This window comes from Palaemon carinicauda, chromosome 8 (genome assembly GCF_036898095.1).
Source record: "Palaemon carinicauda isolate YSFRI2023 chromosome 8, ASM3689809v2, whole genome shotgun sequence".
Taxonomy (NCBI): domain Eukaryota; kingdom Metazoa; phylum Arthropoda; class Malacostraca; order Decapoda; family Palaemonidae; genus Palaemon; species Palaemon carinicauda.
In genome coordinates, this window is record NC_090732.1 from 124949157 (window position 1) to 124972891 (window position 23735).

The following is a 23735-nucleotide window of genomic DNA, read 5'->3' on the forward strand; positions in this document are numbered from 1 at the left end:
ACCAGTCTCAAGGATATGCCACAAATAAATAACAAGTGGTATTCTTAACAGTGTATATTGTATGTAGAGATGATATTACAAATTTTGGTTTACTTACTGTAGTCTTAGAAATTTAAAACAAACAAAATAAAGTTAGATCCATATCATGTTTCTCCTACATATGATGCCAAAAAGGAAAAATAATAAACAAATTAATGCATTTACACATCTATTTCATAACTAATGACACTAATAGCTTTTGGTAAACTGTATGTAAGCTATGGTAGTCTATAACATAGCATTGACATTTGTGCAAAATTCTAGGTCATGTTTAGACTCTTCCCCTATTAGGACCAATGAAAGAGGGTGGTTGAGATATTGAGACCGGTGTCCCTTCAACTTCCCTTGGAGTGACCGTAGGTAAAGGCAACCATTTAAAATAAAATATTCCAGGGATATTAGATGACCCAGGAACTTCTCCCACTGGTGAGCTGGCAGATGGAGCTGATGAAGAAAGGGGAGTGCAGTCTCTATCAGGGGGGCTACCTGATCCCTGGATCGTGACAAAAAGAATAAGTGTCTCAGTGAAGGAGAAGGGCTCCCACTGAGTCCTCCAAAATCAGTCAATTATCCAGATAGCATTATTTTCATCATTACTAGCTAAGCTATAAACCTAGTTGGAAAAGCAAGATAGAGAGAGAGAGAAATAAAATAAAACAGCATGCCTAAGTGTACCCTCAAGCAAGAAAACTCTAATCCAAGGCAGTGGAAGACCATGGTACAGAGGCTATGGCACTACCCAAGACTAGAAAACAAAGGTTTGATTTTGGAGTGTCCTCCTAGAATAGCTTCTTACCATAGCTAAAGTGTCCCTTCTACCCTTACCAAGAGGAAAATAGCCACTGAATAATTACGTTGCAGTTAACCCCTTGAGCGATGAAGAATTGTTTGGTAATCTCAGTGTTGTCAGGTGTATGAGGACAGAGGAGAATGTGGAAAGTATAGGCCAGAGTATTCGGTGCATGTGTAGACAGACAAAATGAGCCGTAGCCAGAGAGAGGGAGAAAATATAGTATCGCAAGAGGCGAACGCCGTTGTCATGTGCCCACTTGCGTAAAGACTCTGGTGAAATACTTGTGGTGCTACCGAGAGCCAGAAACAAAGCACCTTGAACTGGCACACTTTGCAGGTCACCACGAAGCAGAGGTACTTCCTGGAGGCAGGAAGGATTGGGACCTGGAAGTACAGTCAGCCCTCGGTCTTCACAGGGGTTAGGTATCAAACACAGGCACAAAAACTGAGAATCCACAAATACTTGCTGCCCTAGGGTGGGTCAACCCACAAACTACCAACTTACTGCCCATTGCCTACTCATGATCGACTAACACACTTCGTAACTCACTGTACTGCATTATATTGTTTTTATGTGGTTTCTATCACAGTGTAAGAATTGTACACGAGTCATCGCCACACTTATACGTAAATACTGTAACAACAAAACACTGTTGTTCCTATTTAACAACACTCACTGAAACTGTAGTGAATATTACTGTGCTGTAATATATGTACAGTACTATCACTACATCATAACTTAATCAACTAAGGTAACACAACATATCACTCATAAGTGATTGCTGCTTTTGGCAGGTTGACTCGCACAGTTTCAACTCACTGTAAACGTAGTCTATATCTACATTACTCTACTACATAAACACCACCAACTGTTTTCATACAAAGTTCTACATAGTAATATGTCGTGAAGCAAAATGTAAATCTTGAGGCGTCATCTCTTTTGCGTATCACTCTTTAACCACTATTTACTGCACAAATCACTACTGTACAGGAGGTACTATTTACGAAGAAGGGAGAGTGAGGCCTAATCAGCGAGACATGGGATGTTGTGCTGGGGAGAAACAACGCGAAGCATGCCAGGTGCAAAGAAAAGCAGTCTGTTTGAAGTTGTTGGCTTACCGTGAGAGTACTTATCACAAAACCATGAATGGGTGAATTTTCATTTAATAGGTTAATGTATACGGTTCTTTGTAGCACGGATGACTGAATCCGCAAAGACCGAGCATCGACTGTATGTGTCTTTAAGATTGATTGTCATCATGCAGTCCAAAGGCCTGATCACCTACCTAACTATTGCAGCGATCTCCATCTTAATGAAATTTGTTTAGGGATGAAAGATCTATGGCTGGTCTCTAGCCTCCAGACACCTTTTCTATGAGAAAGTTGACAGAAGAAGCCTGGGGAGCCGTCATCGACCTCTTACATAGTGCCCTTCTTCAGCATAGCCTGGACTTCCATTCGAAGAACTAAGTCCTTCGCCAACACTGGCGATAAGACGATGACGTAGCTAGTGGTGGAATTAGGGGAGGGGGAGAGCTGATGAATGGGAGGAGGTATCTGGATGGAAGTATATCTAACATCGATTTTTCTGCCTTATGATACCACCACCTCCTCCATTTGGGTTGCAAGCATCCTCTCACAGGTGGTATCATGGGACAATTGCAACCCACCATGTGGGGTTGTCATCCTCTTCCTTTACCCCTACGTTGGCCTTGACCTTGACTTTGTTAAATCGGACAGGGTTGGTTCATTTCCTTGAGAATGGAGGGAGTGGGGGCAGGAATCACTTCTCTGTGCCAGCCTAACTAGGCTTGACGCTCTTGCTTGACCGGCAGTGGAGGCGGACTGTGGTCATCAGAAGGACACTGCTCTGTGTAGCAGTGAGTCCTGACTGGCTTTCATCCACTTCTTGGTTACCTCAACTTCCTCTGTTAGGAACAGAGCAGGTCCCTTTAGTGAGGTATTCCTGAAGTTTAGAATCTCCCTCTAGCCGATCTATCAATGGATTTTGGAGGCCACGGCATCACAGCTCCTCAGGACCAAATTTGCTGACTGGTTGGCTGCTTAGTGAGTCAGGAACATGGGCTCAGACTCATAACAGGACAATGTTGTTGAGAGCCTTTTTCTTATCTGTGTTGGACAAGTCATCCGTGTTGGCTAGGTGCGACTGTTCCTAACCAGTGGTCAATTCAGGAGGAAGCCTAAAGAGTAGCCACTGCCGTGCACTCCATGCTTGAATTTTCTATCGAAGTTAAAGCGATGGGATGTGAAGCTAAGCAGTCTACAGTGACACCCAGTCCACTGTGACACCTAGGGTCAACACGACCACTGCAGGATCAAGAGGTTAGGGAGAAGGAGAAGGAGAAGCCTCCTGCAAGCAATAATATTTCCTCTGCTGCAAAAATGCTGGAGGAATCATGCAGGAGAGTTTCTCGGCCATCAAGGAATCCTTCCTTGTAGAGACCTGTGTGTCAACCTTGTCTAGCTCTCGCGAGGCAAAGATTGACCAGGCAAGCTCTAAGCGAAGTGTGGTGACCGGAGGAGCACGACAGAGCCAATTGATGGTGGCTTTTTTCCCGTTGGGAGATCCTGTGAATGCAGCGTAAGACCTGTAGAAAAAAGTTTGAATCTGACTTGCCTTCTGTATCCGGTGCCTTAGGGGGGTGGCCAGCAGAAGAAGGTCACCGTTAAATTCGTTGTTGATGAGATGGGGACATCCCTCTCAGAAACCCTACCAAGCCAGTCTCAGGAGGGGTTGAAGTTCAAATATGTTTCTCGCTCCTCTCTCCTAGGAGGAGACCGAGACAGAGGGGGACTAGCAGCCGCAATCCCAAGATACTATGGAACTCGCAAGTCTTGGGTGTCCTTGTGAATTCTAGGGTCCGCTAAAGAACTGGACCTCTTCTTTGAGACACCCTTCAGATCCTTTCTTTCTCTGAAGCATGAGCCCTCAGAGAAAGGGGAAGAGGTCTGGATCTGTCCAGGTTTGGAGAGGGCTGTTGGTCTGCTTTGTTCTTACTCTGCCTCAGGGGAGAGGGAGAGCGAGAGGTCATGTCGAACTCGATCGGCGACAATTGGTAATTGTCAACCAGGGTTATTTAATGGGCGACAGGCACACTATACGAGTTTGAGGTCAATGGTTGCCTGGGAGGGTGTCTCTCGTTGCTTTCGGTTGTGCTGCTGTTGGTCATTGAACCTTATAAGCACAATGTCTAAGTCAGTAAATAGAGGTAAGGCTTGTTGCGTAGATCATGCCTCCGTCCTCTTTGGTGAAGGATCTATGGAAAGATCCTCCTAGCTGATGCGAGACTCGTAACTTTTGTAAGCGCACGTTCGTGAAGCTCATCAAGGTGATGCTCGTTTGGGTATTTCTGGGTGAGGCGAGTGTGGGTGAGGCGAGTGTGTGGTTGAGGCGCGTATGTGTGAGGTGTATTAGGTTGGGACACAAGCTGATGAAGCACGTCTAGTTGAGGCTCATCCGGGTGGGGCACATCTGGTTGAAGCTAATCCGGGTGGGGCACGTCTGTTTGAGGCTCATCCGGGTCGGGCACATCCGGTTGAGGTTCATCAGGGTGAGGCACAACTGGTTGAAGCACATCTAGGGTCTTCTGACTCTGGAGGAGGGGTTGGGCAAAGGTTACCTAGCAAACACACTCACGAGAGCTAGGGCACCCGTGAGAGGGAGGAGTCATTCTCTTGTAGGAGTGATGGTCAGAAGTTCATCGGTCTGCATACTCCAGAAAGCTAAGGCATTCAGGCAAAAGCCTATGGGTACACAGGTGTATGATCAAAAGTGTCTTTTGAAGAAGTGTCTTTACCAAAGGAGGGGCATTTAGGAGAGATGTCTCCTTCAGTAGTCTCAGGGTGTGCTTGAGAGATGAAGGTGGATGACTTCGGGGACATGAGCCCAGCGGAGACAGATTCCCTCCTCTAGGCTCTCAAGGGAGAAGAGCCAATGACCTCTCTTGCAGAAGTAGCAACACTTTCTTGCAGAGTCCTCGAAGCAATCATTTCCACTAGCCGCTCCTTGGAAGGAGGTCCTCGAAGTCCCAAGGAGGGCTACAACAACTGTAAGGTATTGTCCATCTGTAATGAGACAGAAGGCTTACCCTGAGGAGAAGGCCCTCCCGTTTCACTAGGGGAAACGGGAAGGTCTTCTTACCTCGAGATTTGACCCGAAGTTAAAAGGCACCACTTTTACCCGACTGGGCTCAAGAAGACTGACAGGGAAGGATAAGATTAAGAAGTCTTCGATTTCAAGCAAGACCCCGAACGCAAAGAAACTCTTGAATTCATCATCCTCCTCCTGCCATAAGTTTCCCACTGGGAAGGTAACCACTCCCGGCACTCATCACAGGGGAAGGCCAGCCAGCAGGAGTGTCCTCTGCAAGCAGGGCACAACAAAAAGTGGGGATCCCTTTCCATGGAGGTCATGAAATGCTGCAGGTCTTGACCGATACCCTGGGACACTTCCGCATATCCAATGGCATCCCCACACAAGATCTAAAGTCACTAAAATGCTGGGAATGAGAAAGAATAAGAAAAGAAAATTAAGTCTGCCAATATTCCAGCAAGTGGGAACGTCTGTTCTGACTAACGGATGCTATGACAGAGACTACTCAGTGAGCAAATAAATCCGATCAACCGTTTACACCTCATTATACAAGTTTAACTGCTGTGTGATCCAGCTTCATTGTTATCTCTCTAGTGTAAAGGAGGAAGGTTTGTATTTGGACTGGAACAAATGAGAATTATTAAATGGTCAGAATTATAACACATACAAATTGTTAAAACCAAAGAACAAAAACAAAACTTACCATGAAAGGTGCTTCTTCACTCTCCCGATGATGCAGGCTCCATATGATTGTTGCCAAGAGAAAACCATTGTATAAGAGGAAACTTGCTGGAAGGAACCCACATAAGTTGCTCCTACAAAATAAGGATAAGGCTAAAATACTTTACAAAATCCATCAAAAAATTTTATGCAGTATTTAAAAACAATGTTACTTTCATAAGCCTTTATTCACTGACAACTAAATGCATTACAGAAGCCACCAGACAGAATACACTACAACTTTAGTTCTAAGTATGGCTATTTAACATATACTAAATTTTTTTATACTTTTAATATAATTTCTTCTATACTTTTATTTTGCACATTAAAGTTTACATTTTTTATGCAAACAGTTTCAAGCATCTTTTGATATACAATTTTAGATTTCAGGGCCAACATTAAAAAGTATATTAGTAAGATCAAACATCTTGATGTAAAGATTGCTGTGCAAGATGCTGCCATTACCAATTTATCAATGCAGGTTCTCTGCAGCTATGAAACTTTTGAAAAGAGCAGAATTCCTATTATCAGTGAGGTTTTTACTTTTACTTTCAACAGTTCTTTTTAATTAGGTTTAATCATAAGTATTACACAGAATTGTATCAAAGCTATTGCTGTATAGGTGTTTTCAAAAGTTTACTGGATTACTTTCAATCCACTTACAGATAGGGCCCTGAGTAATTCTAATAGAATGATACAGTGTACGTTTGAAGTTAGTTTTAGCCAAAATTTGATTGTAATGAACAATGCCTAATGCTAGAGAGAAGTCAGAGAGGCAGTCAAACTGAATGCATTATGGGGTTGAAACAATTTGGTCAGCAATAGTGAAGTTATGCTGTATCAAGAACATTAACACTATACTTTGGGAGAAAACAATTTTGTGTATCTATATATAGATTCATTGGTAAAAGAACTTCCAAGAATTATTAAATATACCTATATGAACCATCATTAAAGCCTGCAAAAACTTTCTGCAAGTTTTCATCAAATCTGCTCACGAAATACATCATTTATATCAATAGAGAAAAGAAGCAGTATACACAAGCAACAGAACTAGTCCACACACACACAAGAGAAGTCCCAAGCACAGCAAATAAAGTATAAATATATTATAATAATATCCAGTAAATAAGAATGAGGTTCTGTCAAAATGTGCAAAAAGAAAAAAGGTGTTTTTTTTCACTAAGTTACTGCCAATACGTTTTCACAATTCAAAAGCATGCATAGTAAAAATAATGCAGTACAGTTAATAGAGCATTCCATAAAATGTATACAGGTAGTGATCACAGTCCTCCATGTGTAATATATAGTGCACTAGGTGGATATAGGAATTTTTACATCAAAATTCCCCCTTCGAGACTCCTTACGAGTCAAAATTTTGTTTATACTAAAACATTCAGTTATGGATTATTACTTTTGAGCTCAAGAGATAACCTTTTTTTTCATTAGTCTCTGTAAACTATTTTTCCTGATAAATTCTGCTTTCAATCTCATGCTCAATAAACCCCCTTTTTAATACTGTAGTGATTTATATTAAAAAAATGAATGACAAAGTTAGCAGCAAAAAGAAAATAAGTTAATTTTTCATAAAATACTTGTAAAATAAAATGGTAATATATACTGTATTCTTTTTTAAAACAAAAAAAATACTGTATATTTCCACTCTAATGATAGTTGACAGGCAGTAGGCAACTCATGTGCATCAATTAAGTGCCTAGAGTGACCGAATCTCTCAGTGTTAAGCGACTTGGAATTACGAGTATGACACATGCCGGCCAATATCGCCAACACTGAGAACATCCGTCACCTGACTCCTGGAGGAGCTGTCGCCAAGCGACATCTGATGTCAACAGGCAGCGATTCACTTGACAACAAAAGCGCCTGGTCAGTCTGCTGGTCTGGTATTAGGTGACCTTGAGGGGTATAGATAACATAGAAGACCAATGTTTCTACACTAAACAACAGAATTATTCATTGTTACTAGAACGTGACTGTCTGACTACGAGAAACAAGGAACCAAGAGTTACTGGCAACAGTCACTCAGTGTCAGTTACGGTATAAGTCAGACCCCAATCTCTATTCAGCTCTGAAGGGTCTAAATAATAGGACAAGGAAATTATAATTCCTAATTCAAACTAACCCATCACCCAACCACGTCATACCAAAACCCTAGTTAACCAACACCAGTTATGACATCCTAAGACTAACTAGATAAAGAATTCAAATATCTGAAACATTTTAAATATAAAGGCAAAAATAAAGTTTCTGGCCTGGCGATCTGTCTTGCCATATCTAGGGGGACCCAAGGAACTAAGGTCGCCAAGAGACTGCGAAACATCTCTGAAATAAAAAAGAAAGGGTACAAACTGAATTCGATTGCCATATAGCTGCCTCCAGGCCCTTAGCAACACCAACATTTTTCATGAAGGCAACTTGAGGTTGCCACAGATCTGATACTGTGGGCTCTTGGGAACTGGCTGTCATGGACACCAAGTCCCCCAGTCCTGACTATGCAGTCTCTCAGAAAAAAGGACATCACATTCTTAGATAATGGCTTTGAAGGTCTCCAGGGAGGTAAAAACAACTGACGTGGACGACCACGAACATCAGCTAACCTGAGCAAGTATGTCAAAAGGGCTCTCACTGGGCAGAGTAACAACTCATCTTCCAAGTTACCAACAAAGTCTGACAGCGACCTCAACAGAAAAGACCTGGAAAGAGGGTGTGACATTGATTCTGTCCAAGCCAAAAACTTTGGAAAATACAAAAAAATCAAATCCAATTCAGAACTGGCTACCTAACACAAAATAGCTTCAAGTTCACCCACCATCTTAGCCATAGCTAAGGAGACTAAAAAGAGGGTCTTGGACAAGAGCACTCTTGATAGGAGCCATCTCTAGAGATTTGTACTAAGGAAACCTCAGTCAGGAGAGCCTTGTTAACGTTCCAAGATGGAAACTGTGCTCTCAGATGGACGATAGAAAAGGATCGAATAAGGTCTCTAAGAATATGAAATGTAGGTATCTCAGGAAGCTTTGCTTTGAAGCCATACAATACCATAGTCTCTTGAGAATGTGAGATGTGGATATCTCAGGAAGCTTTGACTTGCAGGCGTACGATAGCATAGAATGGTAACGATTGATGCAAGCGGGTGACAAACCTATATCTCCTTGAAGGTAGCCAAGAAATTGGTAATTTTAGGCAGAGAAGGTCAAGAGGAGGAATGACCTTTCATCTGGCCCCAGCACCTAAAAAATGCCCATTTGGCTTGATAAACTTGACGTGTGGAGTACCGTCTGGCTAGGGTTAGCTGGCTAAAGACTAGACAAAAAGTCTTCCTTCCTGGAGAACATCCTGATAGTCTCCAGACATATAGTTGAAACACGTGGAGTGACCGATGAAAGCGATGAAAATGGGGTTGTTTGAGTAGATCTGGTCCCTCTGGTAACAGAACTGGGGCTCCACTAAGACCTCCAAAAGGTCTGAAAACCAGTCCTTCTCAGGCCAAAAGTGAATGATGATGGTCAAGGATAGGCTATTGGTTTTCCTTGCCTTGTTGAGAACTGACCTAATCAGAGTGAAAGAGGGAAATATGTATGCATGAAGACCCTCCCAATCTTGCAACAGGGCATCTGTCCCCACGATCTGAGGATCCTGGAACAGAGAGAAAAATACTGGGCTATGAAAGTTCAGAGGAGTGGCAAACACATCGATTATGATTGGCCACCTCTTCCTGAGGTCCTCGAGTATCTTCTGACAAGAGAGTCCACTCTGAACCTTGGACTTGATTCCCTCTTAACAGAGCATCCGCCAGGATACTGTGATATTCTAGAAGAAACTGAGGAACCAGCGAAATTCTCTTCTTTGCTCAGAGCAAAATCTCATGTTCTTTCCAAATGAGCAACTCTGAATGGGTGACACCTGCTTCTTCATGTACAAAGTAGCAGAAGAATTCTCTACGAAGACTGCCACGATTGAGTCTGACAAGAGATCCTGGAAGGCCTGAGGGCCCAGCCGCACAGCTCTTAATTCTCTCCAGTTTATTGAAGCAGTTTTCTCTACTTTGGATCATAGGTCTGAAACGGTCTCTAAACTTAAATGGGCCAACCAGCCCTGATCTGAGGTGTCGCACTAAAACATGAGATCCGGAGGAAGGGAACGAAGGTCCATCTCAAAGTGATCCCCTTAAGGTTTAAGGGGATCACTTTGAGACCACCACAGAAGATCTTCCAGACACTCAAGGGAGATAACAATGGGATTCTCGTCAAAAACAAAGTCCCAACTCCAATGAAGGGTAAGCTGAAATGATCTCATCCTGAGATATCCTCCCATAATCAATTGGATTAACAAGGCTAGAATTACAAAAAGAGACCTCCACAAGAAGACTGGGCTTTTCTGAGGACAGAAATTCTTCCGAAAGTCTGAGAAGCTTGTCTATTTGATTCTAAAAAGGAGAGGGCCTCAAAACCCTGGAGTACAGAAAGATTCCCAAATAAATGGAGGTTTGGGATGGGATCAAAGAGGACTCCTCTAGATTCACATGAATTCCCAAATCTTGACACAGAGCCAGGACTAGATCCCTCTCCAAAAGGCAGTCCTCTAGGGAGGACACCTGGACTAACCAATCGTTTAGGTAACGCAACATTCGAAGGCCTTGTTGGTGGAGGATAACCGAGACAGGAGCCACTACTCGAGAAAATACTTGAGAAGCTGTGGAAAGGCCAGAACAATGGGTATTTAACTGAAAGGCCCTCAAATGGGCCAAAGCAAAGGGTCTTTAACTGATAGACCCTGATGATGAGGTGAAACAAAAAAAAGTCTGCACTCTGGATAAATCGAAATCTGGAGATAAATATCTTCCTGATTGATTGAGATCATCCAATCCCCTCCACGGTCTGATGAAAGGACGGACTGGACTGTCTCCATCCAGGAGTCTTTGCTATGTAGGTGTTTAACACCAAGAGATTGATTATGGGATGCCAAGCCCCTGGAGTCATTAAGACCACAAACATCCTTGAATAAAACCCGGGGAAGGAGCAGCTTGGTCGACGGTGCCCTTCTTCACAAGAGCTAAAAGTTCCCTCTCCAAAACCTGTGTCCCCTGATGGAACTGGGGGGAATTGCTGTTCAAGCTAACGGGATACCATAGCCTGATCTCAAAATCTCCACCACCCACTAGTCCACCACTCTCTGAAGCCAAGCTGGTCAATGGCGCAAGAGGCAAGCCCCTGACAGACTCCTCGAGACGAGGTAACGACTCCTACCCAAAAACCCTTATCTCCATGAGAGAAAGAAGCAGATAATCTCTTGGATTAAACCTTACTCTTGGGTTTACAAAGTCTGCTAGCCAAAACCCCTAGCCATAGAATAAAGAGCCTGAAGATCAAGAATGAGTGACGGTCTGGGAAGAGTCAACTGGGGTCAGGAGTTAAGTGGAAAGAAGGCCAAATCTCTCCTAAGCTAGCCTACGTTTAGAACTCAGGAGAAAAGGCGTAGAGCCAGATGAAAAGGTCTAAGCAAAAGCTCTTGGGGCTTCTATAGAAAGATCACTCTGATGGTCAGAAAAGACTTCCGATAAAACCTGACCGTCAAAAAGGGGCTCTCTGAAAGGGGAAAAGGGTAAAAGGTAGATCCTATGATGGAGAGCAACCAATGAAGGCAGAAGAACTTGTCTCCGACATCTTAAGAAGACCAAAATGGCCTGCATACTAGAAGCAATGCAATTATAATGGATCAATGAAACAGAGATCAAAGTGCACAATCTTTAGAACAACAGAATATCCATAGGAACAAACCCCGAGCCTTTAATGTATATTAAAGACTGCCTAAAAGGCTAATATTAAATGATTGCACTTCCTACAAATGGCTAAGAGCGGACTCCATAGAGCACACGTCCTCCAAAGGAATAGGAATGGAAGATCTCTGCAAGGGAGGAGAGCAACCCAATAGGCACTTGAATTCCGGATTCGACCTGAGGGGATCGACAAAAGAAGAATTCTCCGCCACTTGACAGATTCCCTTACAAAACTTAAGATGGCAAGAAAAGCTTCTTCTCCCATAATTAACCAACATCGATAATTTAGCGATACATCTGATCTGACCTGCACAAATCTCTGTGCAAAAAGAGAGCATAGTAGAGAAAGCATCTGCTAGGGGGTGTTCAAAAAGACCCTTTCAGTAAAACGAGAGGGAGTGGGGTTTGGATTTACGACTAAGTTTAAGAAAAAATATTAATACTATCTCCAAAATGCTCCTGAACTCTACATCCTGATCCTCGCCCAGAGGATCCGCAGGAAGCGGCCCCTTAGATCTAATCTCTTTCTCACTATCCTCAACTAACTCAGACCCATAATCCAGACCTTCCCCTGGCAATCTAGTTAAGGAATAATGACTAACAATCTTAAGTCTAACACTAGGTCGTAACCCCTCAAATCTGACCCTAGTGATCTCAGATACTGCTACAGGAATGCCTGGGATTTGTTTGGTAAACTACTGGGAGGTACCAACCCAGACCTGTTTCCAACTAGGCCTACCCCATGTCAGGGTTTGCATGAAGGGAAATCAGTTGTACCTTTACCTGAGGTACCGTTGACAAGTACCTAACAGGGAGCTGAAAAGAAATCAACAAGGCTATTGGTTATTTTGTTTGATTAAACACTATTTCCAGCTTTTAACTCAATTTGTTGAATTTTAGCTATATGCTTGTCCAAGTTTTGCTGTAAAACTTCTAACTTATGTCCCCAAGAAGACTCTAAAGACCTAAATCTAGATTATATAACAGTCGAGTCAACAGGCAAGCAAATCGGTTAAGGGGGAGGGGGGGGCCACGAGTTGGGATAGGAATCCCCCATAACCAGGGTTGAAGAACTGGAGGCCTCAAAACAAAATCCAATATATCTTCATTACCAGTAGACTTTTTTCTTTTCTTTGAAAGCTTTCTTTCGTTGTAACAATTTCTGATGTTTATCATTACAGACATTTTGTTATTGGGCCATGTACGACAGAATTTGCAGCAAGAAGAAATATTACAGACCTTACCTCTGCAACTGGAACAACTCTTATGGGGGTCATATTTCTTTACAACTCATTCTGACTCTGCAGGAAGGGCAGTTCCTGACAGAGTAGAATGAGGAATTGCTAACCAATCCTGCAACTCCATTAAGAAGATGAATTCTGGTTGCACAACAACAATAACGAATTAACAGCAATCAAACAGGATAAACAAAGCACTGCTAATATTGATAATAGGTATAGAAATACCAACAACCATACAAATAGTTTAAGGTGCTAAGGGCAAAAAGTGTATTGAAACTCTAAAGGAGCGAAAGGTTGTTATTCAACTGGATACAGAGATGAGTAAGCTCGAGGTTCAGCCATCAGTGTTTTCAATGGCAGGGCAGAATAGGAACTATCAGGGTTGCCAATATGGTAAAATTTGGGTGGGTTGTTCAGGTTCAGGGCTAAATAAATCATCCTAGGGTAATGTTTATCAATACTAATTTTAACTCGTGAAAAGATAATTAGAGCTAAAAGCAAATTACAATACATATACACACAGTACAATACTTATACAATACAGGCACACAAAAATCATGACATTAAGAAATAAAAAACCTTGTGGAAAGCAAATGCTTCACTATTTCTAACAAAAAGCCTTGAACTGTAAAATAAACTGTACAAGGAACTGTAAAATAAAATATACAAGCCAGCGATTGGTTCTGGTATTGCCACAACTCTTAAGAAAAAAAGAAAAAAAAAGAATAAAAAAAAAAGCAAGGAGACAAAGGTGCCCATCCTGGAATATCCTTACTGTATTTACAAAATAATGTCTGAAACTACAAACTTTGTGGCAAACAAAATAAGGTATAAAACATCAAAGCACTACTTCATCACAACACAAATGATTTACCATACTGCGAGTGTCAGATGTGCGAAGAATATGCCCTGTGAAAATAAGAAAAATCATTGATTGGCTAAATCTAAATATTCAGCATACACAACACATCCTGTTGTTGACCAATACTGTGTTGTATGCTAAGCCCAGAAACACATATAAAATGGTAAACAAAACAGTTCCTCAGATATAAAACTCATTACATTAGTATACATATGCCTCAAACAGTAGTCATAACAGAGACCATGAACAACTGTGCTTTCCCATACAAACCAATTGATCAGAGAATGTCTGTCTTCCTTGCAATAGAATCCCAGTTGCAATAACTGCTACTACAGTACAGGTATTTGAAATTGAGAGGCTCCTACTATTCTTAGGCCCAGTATAAACTACATCCCAAAGTACTTAATGACTTAACAATTTGGGCCTGGTTTTCTGACAAAAGGCAGTAATATCTAACAATAAAATATCAAGATAAATTTTCTGTCCTATTAAAATATTAATAATTTATACACAGTTCTACGAAAAGGAAGAATTTCAAAAGTCCTCTGGTTAACCTACCTTACAATGATACATGTAAAGATATACTTTTTATCTTTGAACACATACAAGCAAGACTAGTAATTCAAATGCTAATAAAATGAGAAAAAAAAATTTGAAGAAACGTGCGACTCAAAAATTATAGTGCCACCCACATAGCTAAATTATATAAAATTACTGATAACTTGAAGGTAGGTGGTACTAAAAGTGATGTAAGTAACAGATATTGAGCAACCAATAAATTAATTTGTTTTTATAAACCTGAACTAGTGACAATGAATAACTTGTATATAAAAATTTAAAATGTTAAGATATTGATAAAAACCTAAAAGTGACCAAATGAGATACAACCTGGATAAGATGAGAACTAAACTCAAAGTCAAAAGAATTCGGTGTTTAAAACATCATTACAGTAAAGACTAAAGAGACTGACCTTCAAATAAAAAAAATATAAAATGCCAAATTTGGAGATAATTCTTAATTTTCCTAACTATACAAACTCGAGTCCTTTACATAGGGGTGATAACAGCAAAGTTAGAGAATATTGCAGTTAAAACTTTTATAATGAAATGTAAACAGGTGGCCGGTAATTAGGTAATTACCTGGCTGGGAGTTGGGAAGCACCGCTGGTGATGGCGGGGAAGCATGAGTAAAGGACTGTGGTTTGTATAATCAGGAAAAATACAAATTATCTACAAATTCATCATGTCTTCCGGCACAAATACAAACAATTGTCTTTTATAATGGAGATTCATACAGTACTTAAGTGGGAGTATAGAAGAGAATGTTCCCTTTCAACCACGTCTAATATCAAGGTGGGGTTGTTGAAAGTGGGGGTGGGGGGGAAGGCGAGCTTCACCACAACCCACTGGTAACAACTGGACTGGTTGTTGACACCTCATTAAAAGACTTTATAGCTGTGTTTCAGCTTGAGCTAATTTCTATCTCCTAAGTAAAGAACGAGGGTTCGTATTCGTGTCAGAACAACTAAAGTAATAGCTAAATGATTCTGTCCGCTAAAATGTTTTCCTGCAATTTGCTAAAATTTTGGAAACCCATGCGGGTGAATCTTTCACATGCTACTTGAATTTTCCGCTACCGCTTCCCAGTCATTTTTGGTTTATGAGTTAAGACTAGTGATGAATTTAAAGAGATTGACAGTAATCGCAGACCTCTTTTAAGATGATGACACTCTACTAATTCAGTATTGTGTTTTGAAAATAGCAAGATGTAGAAGAAATATAAGAAATATTTTATGGAGTCCCCAGAAGCTGAAAACCTTTGCAGGAGCTTATGTTAGAAGATGAAGAAACCCTTAAGAATTTTACAAGACTAAACCATACACAGTATAAACTGCTATCGAGTCTTTTTTTTCCTGAATTATGAGAAGATGATATGAGTGTTTATATACAAACACAAAGATGAATACAGATTCCAAATATTTTCTCTATAGCAAAGTGATAATGCATGTTGAATGGAAATCTACTCTAAAATGTTTAAATCATAAAATCATTACAAATGAAACCCACTTTTTCTATCAGATTTAAATAATGACTTTCCTTTGTTCCCAACAAAATTGTAGCTCTTTGGCTAACAAAGCCAGCATGATGAGCTAAGAAAATGCCCACAAAAGCAGGTATCAGCAAAAATTTGCAGAATTTCAATTAAAAATTTCAACGTGTGAGCCCAGATTTATGCAATGTATAAGGCTACCTAAAAGAATGCACCCAGTCATGCAATGCATAACCATACATGACCTGGCAGTTCCATTTAATTAAAAAATTAATGGAATTGGAAAATCACTACAGTATTGCAGTAAGTAAAAGTGAAAGTGTGATTCCTATTTTGGGTAACTAGAAGCTCACAATAGGTTAAAAAGGTAAGTAAGCATAATTGGCTCTGACAGTGCCATTTATAATAGATAATCTACATAATAAATAGCCTATGTTTTCAGAATAAAAAAAATAATCCATTAAAACCCTCATACCTTGGCAATAATCTAACCTTTCCAAATCACTACACAAGGTTTATTCTATATGAGTATTACATATTAATCTGAAGTCTTAAATCAAATAGGTATTCAAATTACATTAAGTAAACAATAAACCCAATAGCACCTAACATGCATCTGAATTAAAACATCTCTTAAATTGCAAGCGCTATACTAGTAATAAAAAAGGCAAACTATTAAAGTTAGCCTTCACAAGATTGAAATCATTTACTTCACAAAAAACTCACTAAAGATGAGAATGAAGAAAAGTCCCCAACCATTTACACTATGTCATTCCTTCTCTCCACTTAGTATATCAAATTAACTTGCACACAATGACACTCAATTTTGAATTACCACAACTAATATTTGGTACATTTAAAATACTTACAAACAGTATGTCTAGTCTGTCTTTATGACTTATTTCCATAAAAGAAATTCGATATAAGTAAAATATTCCCTTTTTCATCGAGTGAAACATTGCCACTATTTAATATTTTGCTGCAAAAATCAGTTTCTATACCAAATTTCCTTCATTATCACAAAATTTGATTTTGACAATATCTTGATATAAAATAGAACAGAATTTTTTCAGTACAGTATTCATAAGCTCACACACTAGATGTGGCTGGGCAGCCACCCTCCCTTGGACTAGATGTGTGTAAGAGTTTTATGCTGGCAGCAAATCACGTAGCTACACAAGACCAATGACACTTTAATCCCTTCCATTTGCAAATGATGACTTGCCAGAGTGCCTCACTACAGTGAGGCAGTTCTCTATTTACAGCAGTGAAAATAAAGGTCACTTTTTTAATATTGTAATCAAGTATAAATTTTATTGGTTGTAGTACAGTATGGCATTCAATTTTTATAAATAAAATACAAAAATCAATACTGTTTAAAGGTAAAATAATAAGTGTTTTAAAACAAGCAATAGCAGTAATCTCTAGTTTTACTCAATGATTGAAGGATTGATCTCTAATGAAAGATGTCAAAGTTGAGACAAGGTGAGAACAAAATATCCCTATTTTATGTCATAGAAGTAAAATGTTTATCTTTTAATTTCAACTAAGTATTAGAGCACAATTGTTGTTAAGGAATGGCATTGTGGCAGGATGTCATACCTCCTTTGCCACTTTGAAATAAATTAAGAATAAAAGAACGTTATGTTAGAATTTTATTGAATGCTCCTTCTCCGGATTCAACAAGATGGCTGAAATCTTCTCAAACATAATTAAAATTCAAATAGTGATTACAGTTCTTCTCTCTTAGATGTACACATCATAGACACAACACATTATATGTAGCGTCTAGATTATTATTATTATTTGCTAAGCTACAACCCTAGCTGGAAAAGCAAAATGCTATAAGCCCAGGGGCCTCAACAGGGAAAATAGCCCAGTAAGGAAAGGAAAGAAGGAAAAATAAAATATTTTAAGAAGAGTAACATTAAAATAAATATTTCCTATATAAACTATGAAAACTTTAACAAAACAAGAGGAAGAGAAATTAAATAGAATAGTGTGCCTGATTGTACCCTCAAGCAAGAGACCTCTAACCCAAGACAGTGGAAGACCATGGTACAGAGGCTATGGCACTACCCAAGACTAGAGAACAATGGTTTGATTTTGGAGTGTCCTTCTCCTAGAAGAGCTGCTTACCATAGCTAAAGAGTCTCTTCTACCCTTACTAAGAGGAAAGTAGCCACAGAACAAATACAGTGCAGTAGTTAACCCCTTGAGCGAAGAAGAATTGTTTAGTAACCTCAGTGTTGTCAGGTGTGTGAGGACAGAGGAGAATCTGTTAAGAATAGGCCAGACTATTCGGCGTATGTGTAGGCAAAGAGAAAGAACCGTAACCAAAGAGAAGGATCCAACGTAGTACTGTCTGGCCAGTCAAAGGACCCCATAACTCTCTGGCGGTAGTATTTCAACGGGCGGCTGGTGCCTTGGCCAACCTACTACCTCATATGAGCTATTATTACTTGAATTGGTGTAGTAATATTTTTTTTAAGTAATTTGTATTTATCCTAATGATACAAACCAGAATCTTTTAATAAGAGTATGATTTCATTGGAGCTGGAACTCAGCTGTTAAAATTCATAACTCTGTGCCGGTAGTTACTTTGCCCTTCACCTAGGAATTGTGGGGTGGATGAGGCAGTAGTGAAACTTAAAGGACTCAAGCTGGTACAGCTATGAAGAATAATAATTATTCTAAAAAATTTGTGATTTGTTCCTACATGAATTCAAACTATTGTCCTTTGATATAAGTTATCCTTAGGAGGAGGCTCCTATGACAAAACTAACTTGTTTAAAATCCCAGGACATCAGGACACTCGGACCTGAAGAGTTGAAAGATTGTTGACCCCAATTCACAATCTACCAACCTGAGAAAAAATTCTCAGGAGACAGGATAGGTTTTTATCAGGAAACAGACATTCACAGAGGAACCTACTGTCCTGAATATCCCCATTGGAATTTAACATCTGAAATAAAAATAGCTGCTCAGTATGGTAGCTTACCTGTATCGACGGCAGCACCTAAAGGAAGGGAAAAGGAAAGATGATAACGGGCCAGACATTCTTACCCCAAATGCTAGACTAACATTGTCACCGCTATCTTAAAAGAGATGCTTCTTGCCCTGTGTAGGAGCTAGGTATGCAAAATAACTTACTAAGCAGCTACCACTGGTTTCAAATAGAATGTGTTAAAGGACCTGTGGGTACATCCCCACAGGTAGTGGGCTGTTAAGGCTGTCTAGCATTTCTAGACTCCTACCTTCAGTGCTTGCACCACTGACAGGTTCTTCCAGAAGGTTAATGCTCTACCAACCCCTCCAACTTCCTAGGCATGTGCTGCATAGGTTCTTCTTGGTCCTCTGTTGAATGAGGTTGTGCTCTATCATTTCCTGAGAAGCCAGAAAGTATGGTCCACAACAGGTCCAAGACATAACATGTTAAAAGACTTGTGGGTAAATTCCCACAGGTAGTGGGCAGTGAAGGTTGTCTATCATTTCTAGATAACTTCTCGGTTGTGTCCATGCATAGGTTCTTCCAGGTCACCCATTGAATGAGGTTGTGCTCTATTATTTCCCAAAGCCAGAATGATGCGGTATTCTTAGTGATCTTTTTACATCAGCCTGAACTGATAGAAGGCAAATTTTGAAAGTACAGTAACTTGTATTTTTTAACCATAAAACCAGTCTTTACATAGGCTATATATCAGCCAAGATGGCATACACAGCAGTTAAACTTTTATAACAAGGTGTAAACATGTGACTGGTAGTTACCCGCCAGGAGCAGGGAAGGCCCGCCCCCTTGCTTGCTCACTGTGCAGTTGTCCTGATTGCAGTCAGGATTTCTTGGGGATAAGTGATGGCGGGAAAGTTCAAATAAAGGAGTCAGGTTTGTATAGTTACAAAAAATAAAAATGGCTTTCAAAACATGATAAATTTAAAGTAATTTGTATTTTTCCTAATGATACAAACCTGAATTTTTTATTAGAGATATACTTTTGGCAAAGCTGGAGGACTAGCCATAAGACTTTTAGCAAGGTGTAACTACCCATTGCTAGTTAGCGGGGGATATGGGGGTCATCCCAGCTACACTGCTCACACACCTGTGTTCTATCGTCAGTTTTGCTTGCAGGCAAGAGTTACTGGGCGATAGGTGATAGCGGGCCAAATTTGTATAAAGAGCGTAAGGTTTGTACTATTGTGCTGTGTCCTAAGAGAGGGGAAGATGAAAAGGAAAGGGTTAGTCAATCTTCAATTTCATCCAAGCCTAACATACAATCAAACCTCTAGCTAAGAAAGAATCGGTTTACAAAATTTTCACTTCACGAAAGGAGATGCAAAGAATTTTACAACTCGGATCACGAAAAATGTTTCGGACAACGAAGGCGGTACGGAGCTGGAGCCCGACCATATCCGAGATGGATTTTAAAATTTGCGCGCCGCCAGGCCGTAAACTCGCTACCATCCTCCTGCGTTCCTATTGGTTATCTCCCTACTCGGATGCTAGTTACCATCACTGCTCTCCTATTGGTCGGCATCTACTGTACTGTATCCCATCGTACATCTACGCATCGGCGTTCCTATGTCTTCTCGTTCCGGCAATGGTATTGTATGCATTGACTTAGTGTTTGCGATTTTGCTTTTGTAACAATCGTGTGTGATACTTACGACACATCATTAGCCATGGGTTCCAAGAAAGTCGCTGATGTCAAGGGAAAGAAGAGGATGATGTTTTCCATGGAGATGAAGACGGAAATAATCAAGAAATACGAGGCTGGCATGGGGTTAAGTGTGCTCAGAAAAATTTCAAGCAGCAGGCAGAAACAAGCTTCTTTAGACGAATATTTTAGTAAGAGGCCTTTGGTAGAAGCAGACCAAGCGCCAGCTAAGAAAGGAAAGGGGTAGTGATGAAGAAAACACGTAGTGTAATTAGATTTAGAAAATAGAAAACTTAAAGTAAAAAAAAAAATAGAAGAAAAATGTTATTTTCATTAGTAAAATAAATTTTTGAATATACTTAGCTGTCAACTCCGTTGCCCGACAGAATTCTACGGGAGGGATACGCCAGCTATCACTATACTAGAAGGGGGTGTACTCACCAGCGCCACCTGTGGCCAGGTACTACAGTACTTCTTGTTGACACCTCCTCAATTTTTCCTCGGTCCACTGGTTCTCTATGGGGAGGAAGGGAGGGTCAATTAAATCATGATTATCGGGTAAGTATATTCAAAAATTTATTTTACTAATGAAAATAACATTTTTCAATATTAAACTTACCCGATAATCATGTAGCTGATTCACACCCAGGGGGGTGGGTGAAAACCAGTGTACATGACTAAAGGATAGCTAAGTATCCCGTATTTCATATAATCAGTTATCTCAAAATAACAATGAAATAATAAGTACCTGGTAAGGAAGTCGACTTGAACCGTTACTCTGCCTTTATTAAGTTCGTCTTCCTTACTGAGCGCAGCGTTCCTCTTAGGAGGCTGAATCAACTCTAAGGTGCTAAAGTATATAGGGCTGCAACCCCTACTAAAGGACCTCTACACAACCTCTAACCCAGGCGCTTCTCAAGAATGAATTGACCACCCGCCAAATCAAAAGGATGCGGAAGGCTTCTTAGCCTACCGTAACAACCATAAAAACAACAATAAAAGCATTCAAGAGAAAGTTTAAAAAAGGTTATGGGATTAAGGGAATGTAGTGGCTGAGCCCTCACCTACTACTGCACTCGCTGCTACGAATGGTCCCAGGCTGTAGCAGTTCTCGTAAAGAGACTGGACATCTTTAAGATAAAATGATGCAAACACTGACTTGCTCCTCCAATAAGTTGCATCCATTATGCTCTGCAGAGAACGGTTTTTATTAAAGGCCATCGAAGTGGCTACGGCTCTCACTTCGTGGGTCCTTACCTTCCGCAAAGCAAGGTCTTCCTCCTTCATGTGAGAATGGGCTTCTCTAATCAGAAGCCATATATAATACGAAACCCCGTTTTTGGACATGGGCATCGAAGGTTTCTTGATTGCACACCATAAGGCTTCTGACTGTCCTCGAATAGGTTTTGACCTATTAAGATAATATTTCAGAGCTCTGACAGGGCAAAGAACTCTTTCTAGCTCGTTACCTACCATGTTGGAAAGGCTAGGAATTTCAAACGATCTAGGCCAAGGACGTGAAGGAAGTTCATTCTTAGCTAAAAATCCGAGCTGTAAAGAACATGTCGCAGATTCGGATGTGAACCCAATGTTCTTGCTGAAGGCATGAACCTCACTGACTCTTTTAGCTGTTGCAAGGCAGACGAGGAAAAGAGTCTTGAGGGTAAGGTCCTTGAAGGAAGCTGACTGGAGAGGTTCGAACCTAGGCGACATAAGGAACCTTAAGACTACGTCTAGATTCCAGCCTGGAGTGGGTAAACGACGTTCTTTAGAAGTCTCAAAAGACTTAAGGATGTCTTGAAGGTCCTTGTTGGAAGAAAGGTCCAAACCTCTGTGGCGGAGAACTGAAGCCAACATACTCCTGTACCCTTTAATCGTAGGAGCTGAAAGGGATCTCTCATTCCTTAGATGTAATAGGAAGTCAGCTATTTGGGTTACAGAGGTATTGGTAGAGGACACTGCATTGGCTCTACACCAGCTCCGGAAGACTTCCCACTTGGATTGGTAGACTCTACGAGTGGATACCCTCCTTGCTCTGGCAATCGCACTGGCTGCCTCTTTCGAAAAGCCTCTAGCTCTAGCGAATCTTTCGACAGTCTGAAGGCAGTCAGCCGAAGAGCGTGGAGGTTTGGGTGCAACTTGTCTACGTGAGGTTGACGTAGAAGGTCCACTCTTAGAGGGAGAGTCCTGGGGACGTCGACCAGCCATTGTAGTACCTCTGTGAACCATTCTCTTGCAGGCCAAAGGGGAGCAACCAGCGTCAGCCGTGTCCCTTCGTGCGAGATGAACTTCTGAATGACTTTGTGTATGATCTTGAACGGTGGGAATGCGTAAAGGTCTAGATGGGACCAATTCAGCAGAAAAGCATCCACATGAACTGCTGCTGGGTCTGGAACTGGGGAACAGTACAAAGGAAGCCTCTTGGTCATGGAGGTGGCAAACAGATCTATTGTCGGCTGACCCCACAAGGTCCAAAGTCTGTTGCACACGCTCTTGTGAAGGGTCCATTCCGTGGGGATGACCTGATCTTTTCTGCTTAGGCGATCTGCTGAGACGTTCATGTTGCCCTGAATGAACCTCGTAACTAGGGTGAGGTTTAGACTTCTTGACCAAATGAGGAGGTCCCTTGCTATCTCGTACAGGCTCCTCGAATGGGTCCCTCCCTGCTTGGAGATGTAAGCCAAGGCTGTGGTGTTGTCGGAGTTCACCTCCACCACCTTGCCTAGCATGAGGGACTTGAAGTTCAATAGGGCCAAATGAACTGCTAATAGCTCTTTGCAGTTGATGTGGAGCGTTTCCTGTTCCTTGTTCCACGTTCCCGAGCATTCCTGTCCGTTCAAGGTCGCGCCCCAGCCCGAGTCTGATGCATCCGAGAAGAGATGAAGATTGGGGGTCTGAATCGCTAACGATAGGCCCTCCCTGAGAAGGAGGTTGGTCTTCCACCACAAGAGAGTGGTCTACATCTCTTTGGTGACCGGGATAGAGACTGCTTCGAGCGTCAAATCCTTGTCCCAATGAGCTGCTAGATGGAATTGGAGAGGGCGGAGGTGGAGTCTCCCTAGCTCGACGAACAGGGCTAACGATGAAAGGGTCCCTGTGAGACTCATCCACTGTCTCACCGAGCAACTGCTCCTCTTCAGCATGCTCAGGATGCAATCTAGGGCTTGGCTTATCCTTGGGGCCGATGGAAAAGCCCGAAAATCCTGACTCCGAATCTCCATTCCCAGGTAAACAATGGATTGGGAGGGAATGAGCTGGGACTTTTCCAAGTTGACTAACAGACCCAGTTCCTTGATCAAGTCCAAAGTCCAGTTGAGACTCTCCAGACAGCGACGACTCGTGGAGGCTCTCAACAGCCAGTCGTCTAAATAAAGGGAGGCTCTGATGTCCGAAAGGTGGAGGAATTTTGCAATATTCCTCATCAGATGCGTAAACACCATAGGAGCTGTGCTTAGGCCAAAACACAGGGCTT

General features: G+C 41.2%; 1 protein-coding gene across 2 annotated transcripts in view; it reads right to left on the bottom strand.

Moving 5' to 3' along the window:
• Positions 1–23735, bottom strand: part of LOC137645879 (type-1 angiotensin II receptor-associated protein-like) — a 51539-nt gene that overhangs the window by 15468 nt on the left and 12336 nt on the right. Inside the window, exons 1-3 of one of the 2 annotated variants that reach the window (XM_068378891.1) lie at positions 16481–16742; positions 13575–13609; positions 5649–5760 (exon numbers count right to left, since the gene is read on the bottom strand). In XM_068378891.1, the coding sequence (XP_068234992.1) occupies positions 5649–5760; positions 13575–13609; positions 16481–16570 (237 nt within the window). In that variant the 5' untranslated portion in view covers positions 16571–16742. Of the gene's footprint in view, positions 1–5648; positions 5761–13574; positions 13610–16480; positions 16743–23735 lie in introns of those variants that run through there. The other variant, XM_068378892.1, reaches the window with a different exon arrangement.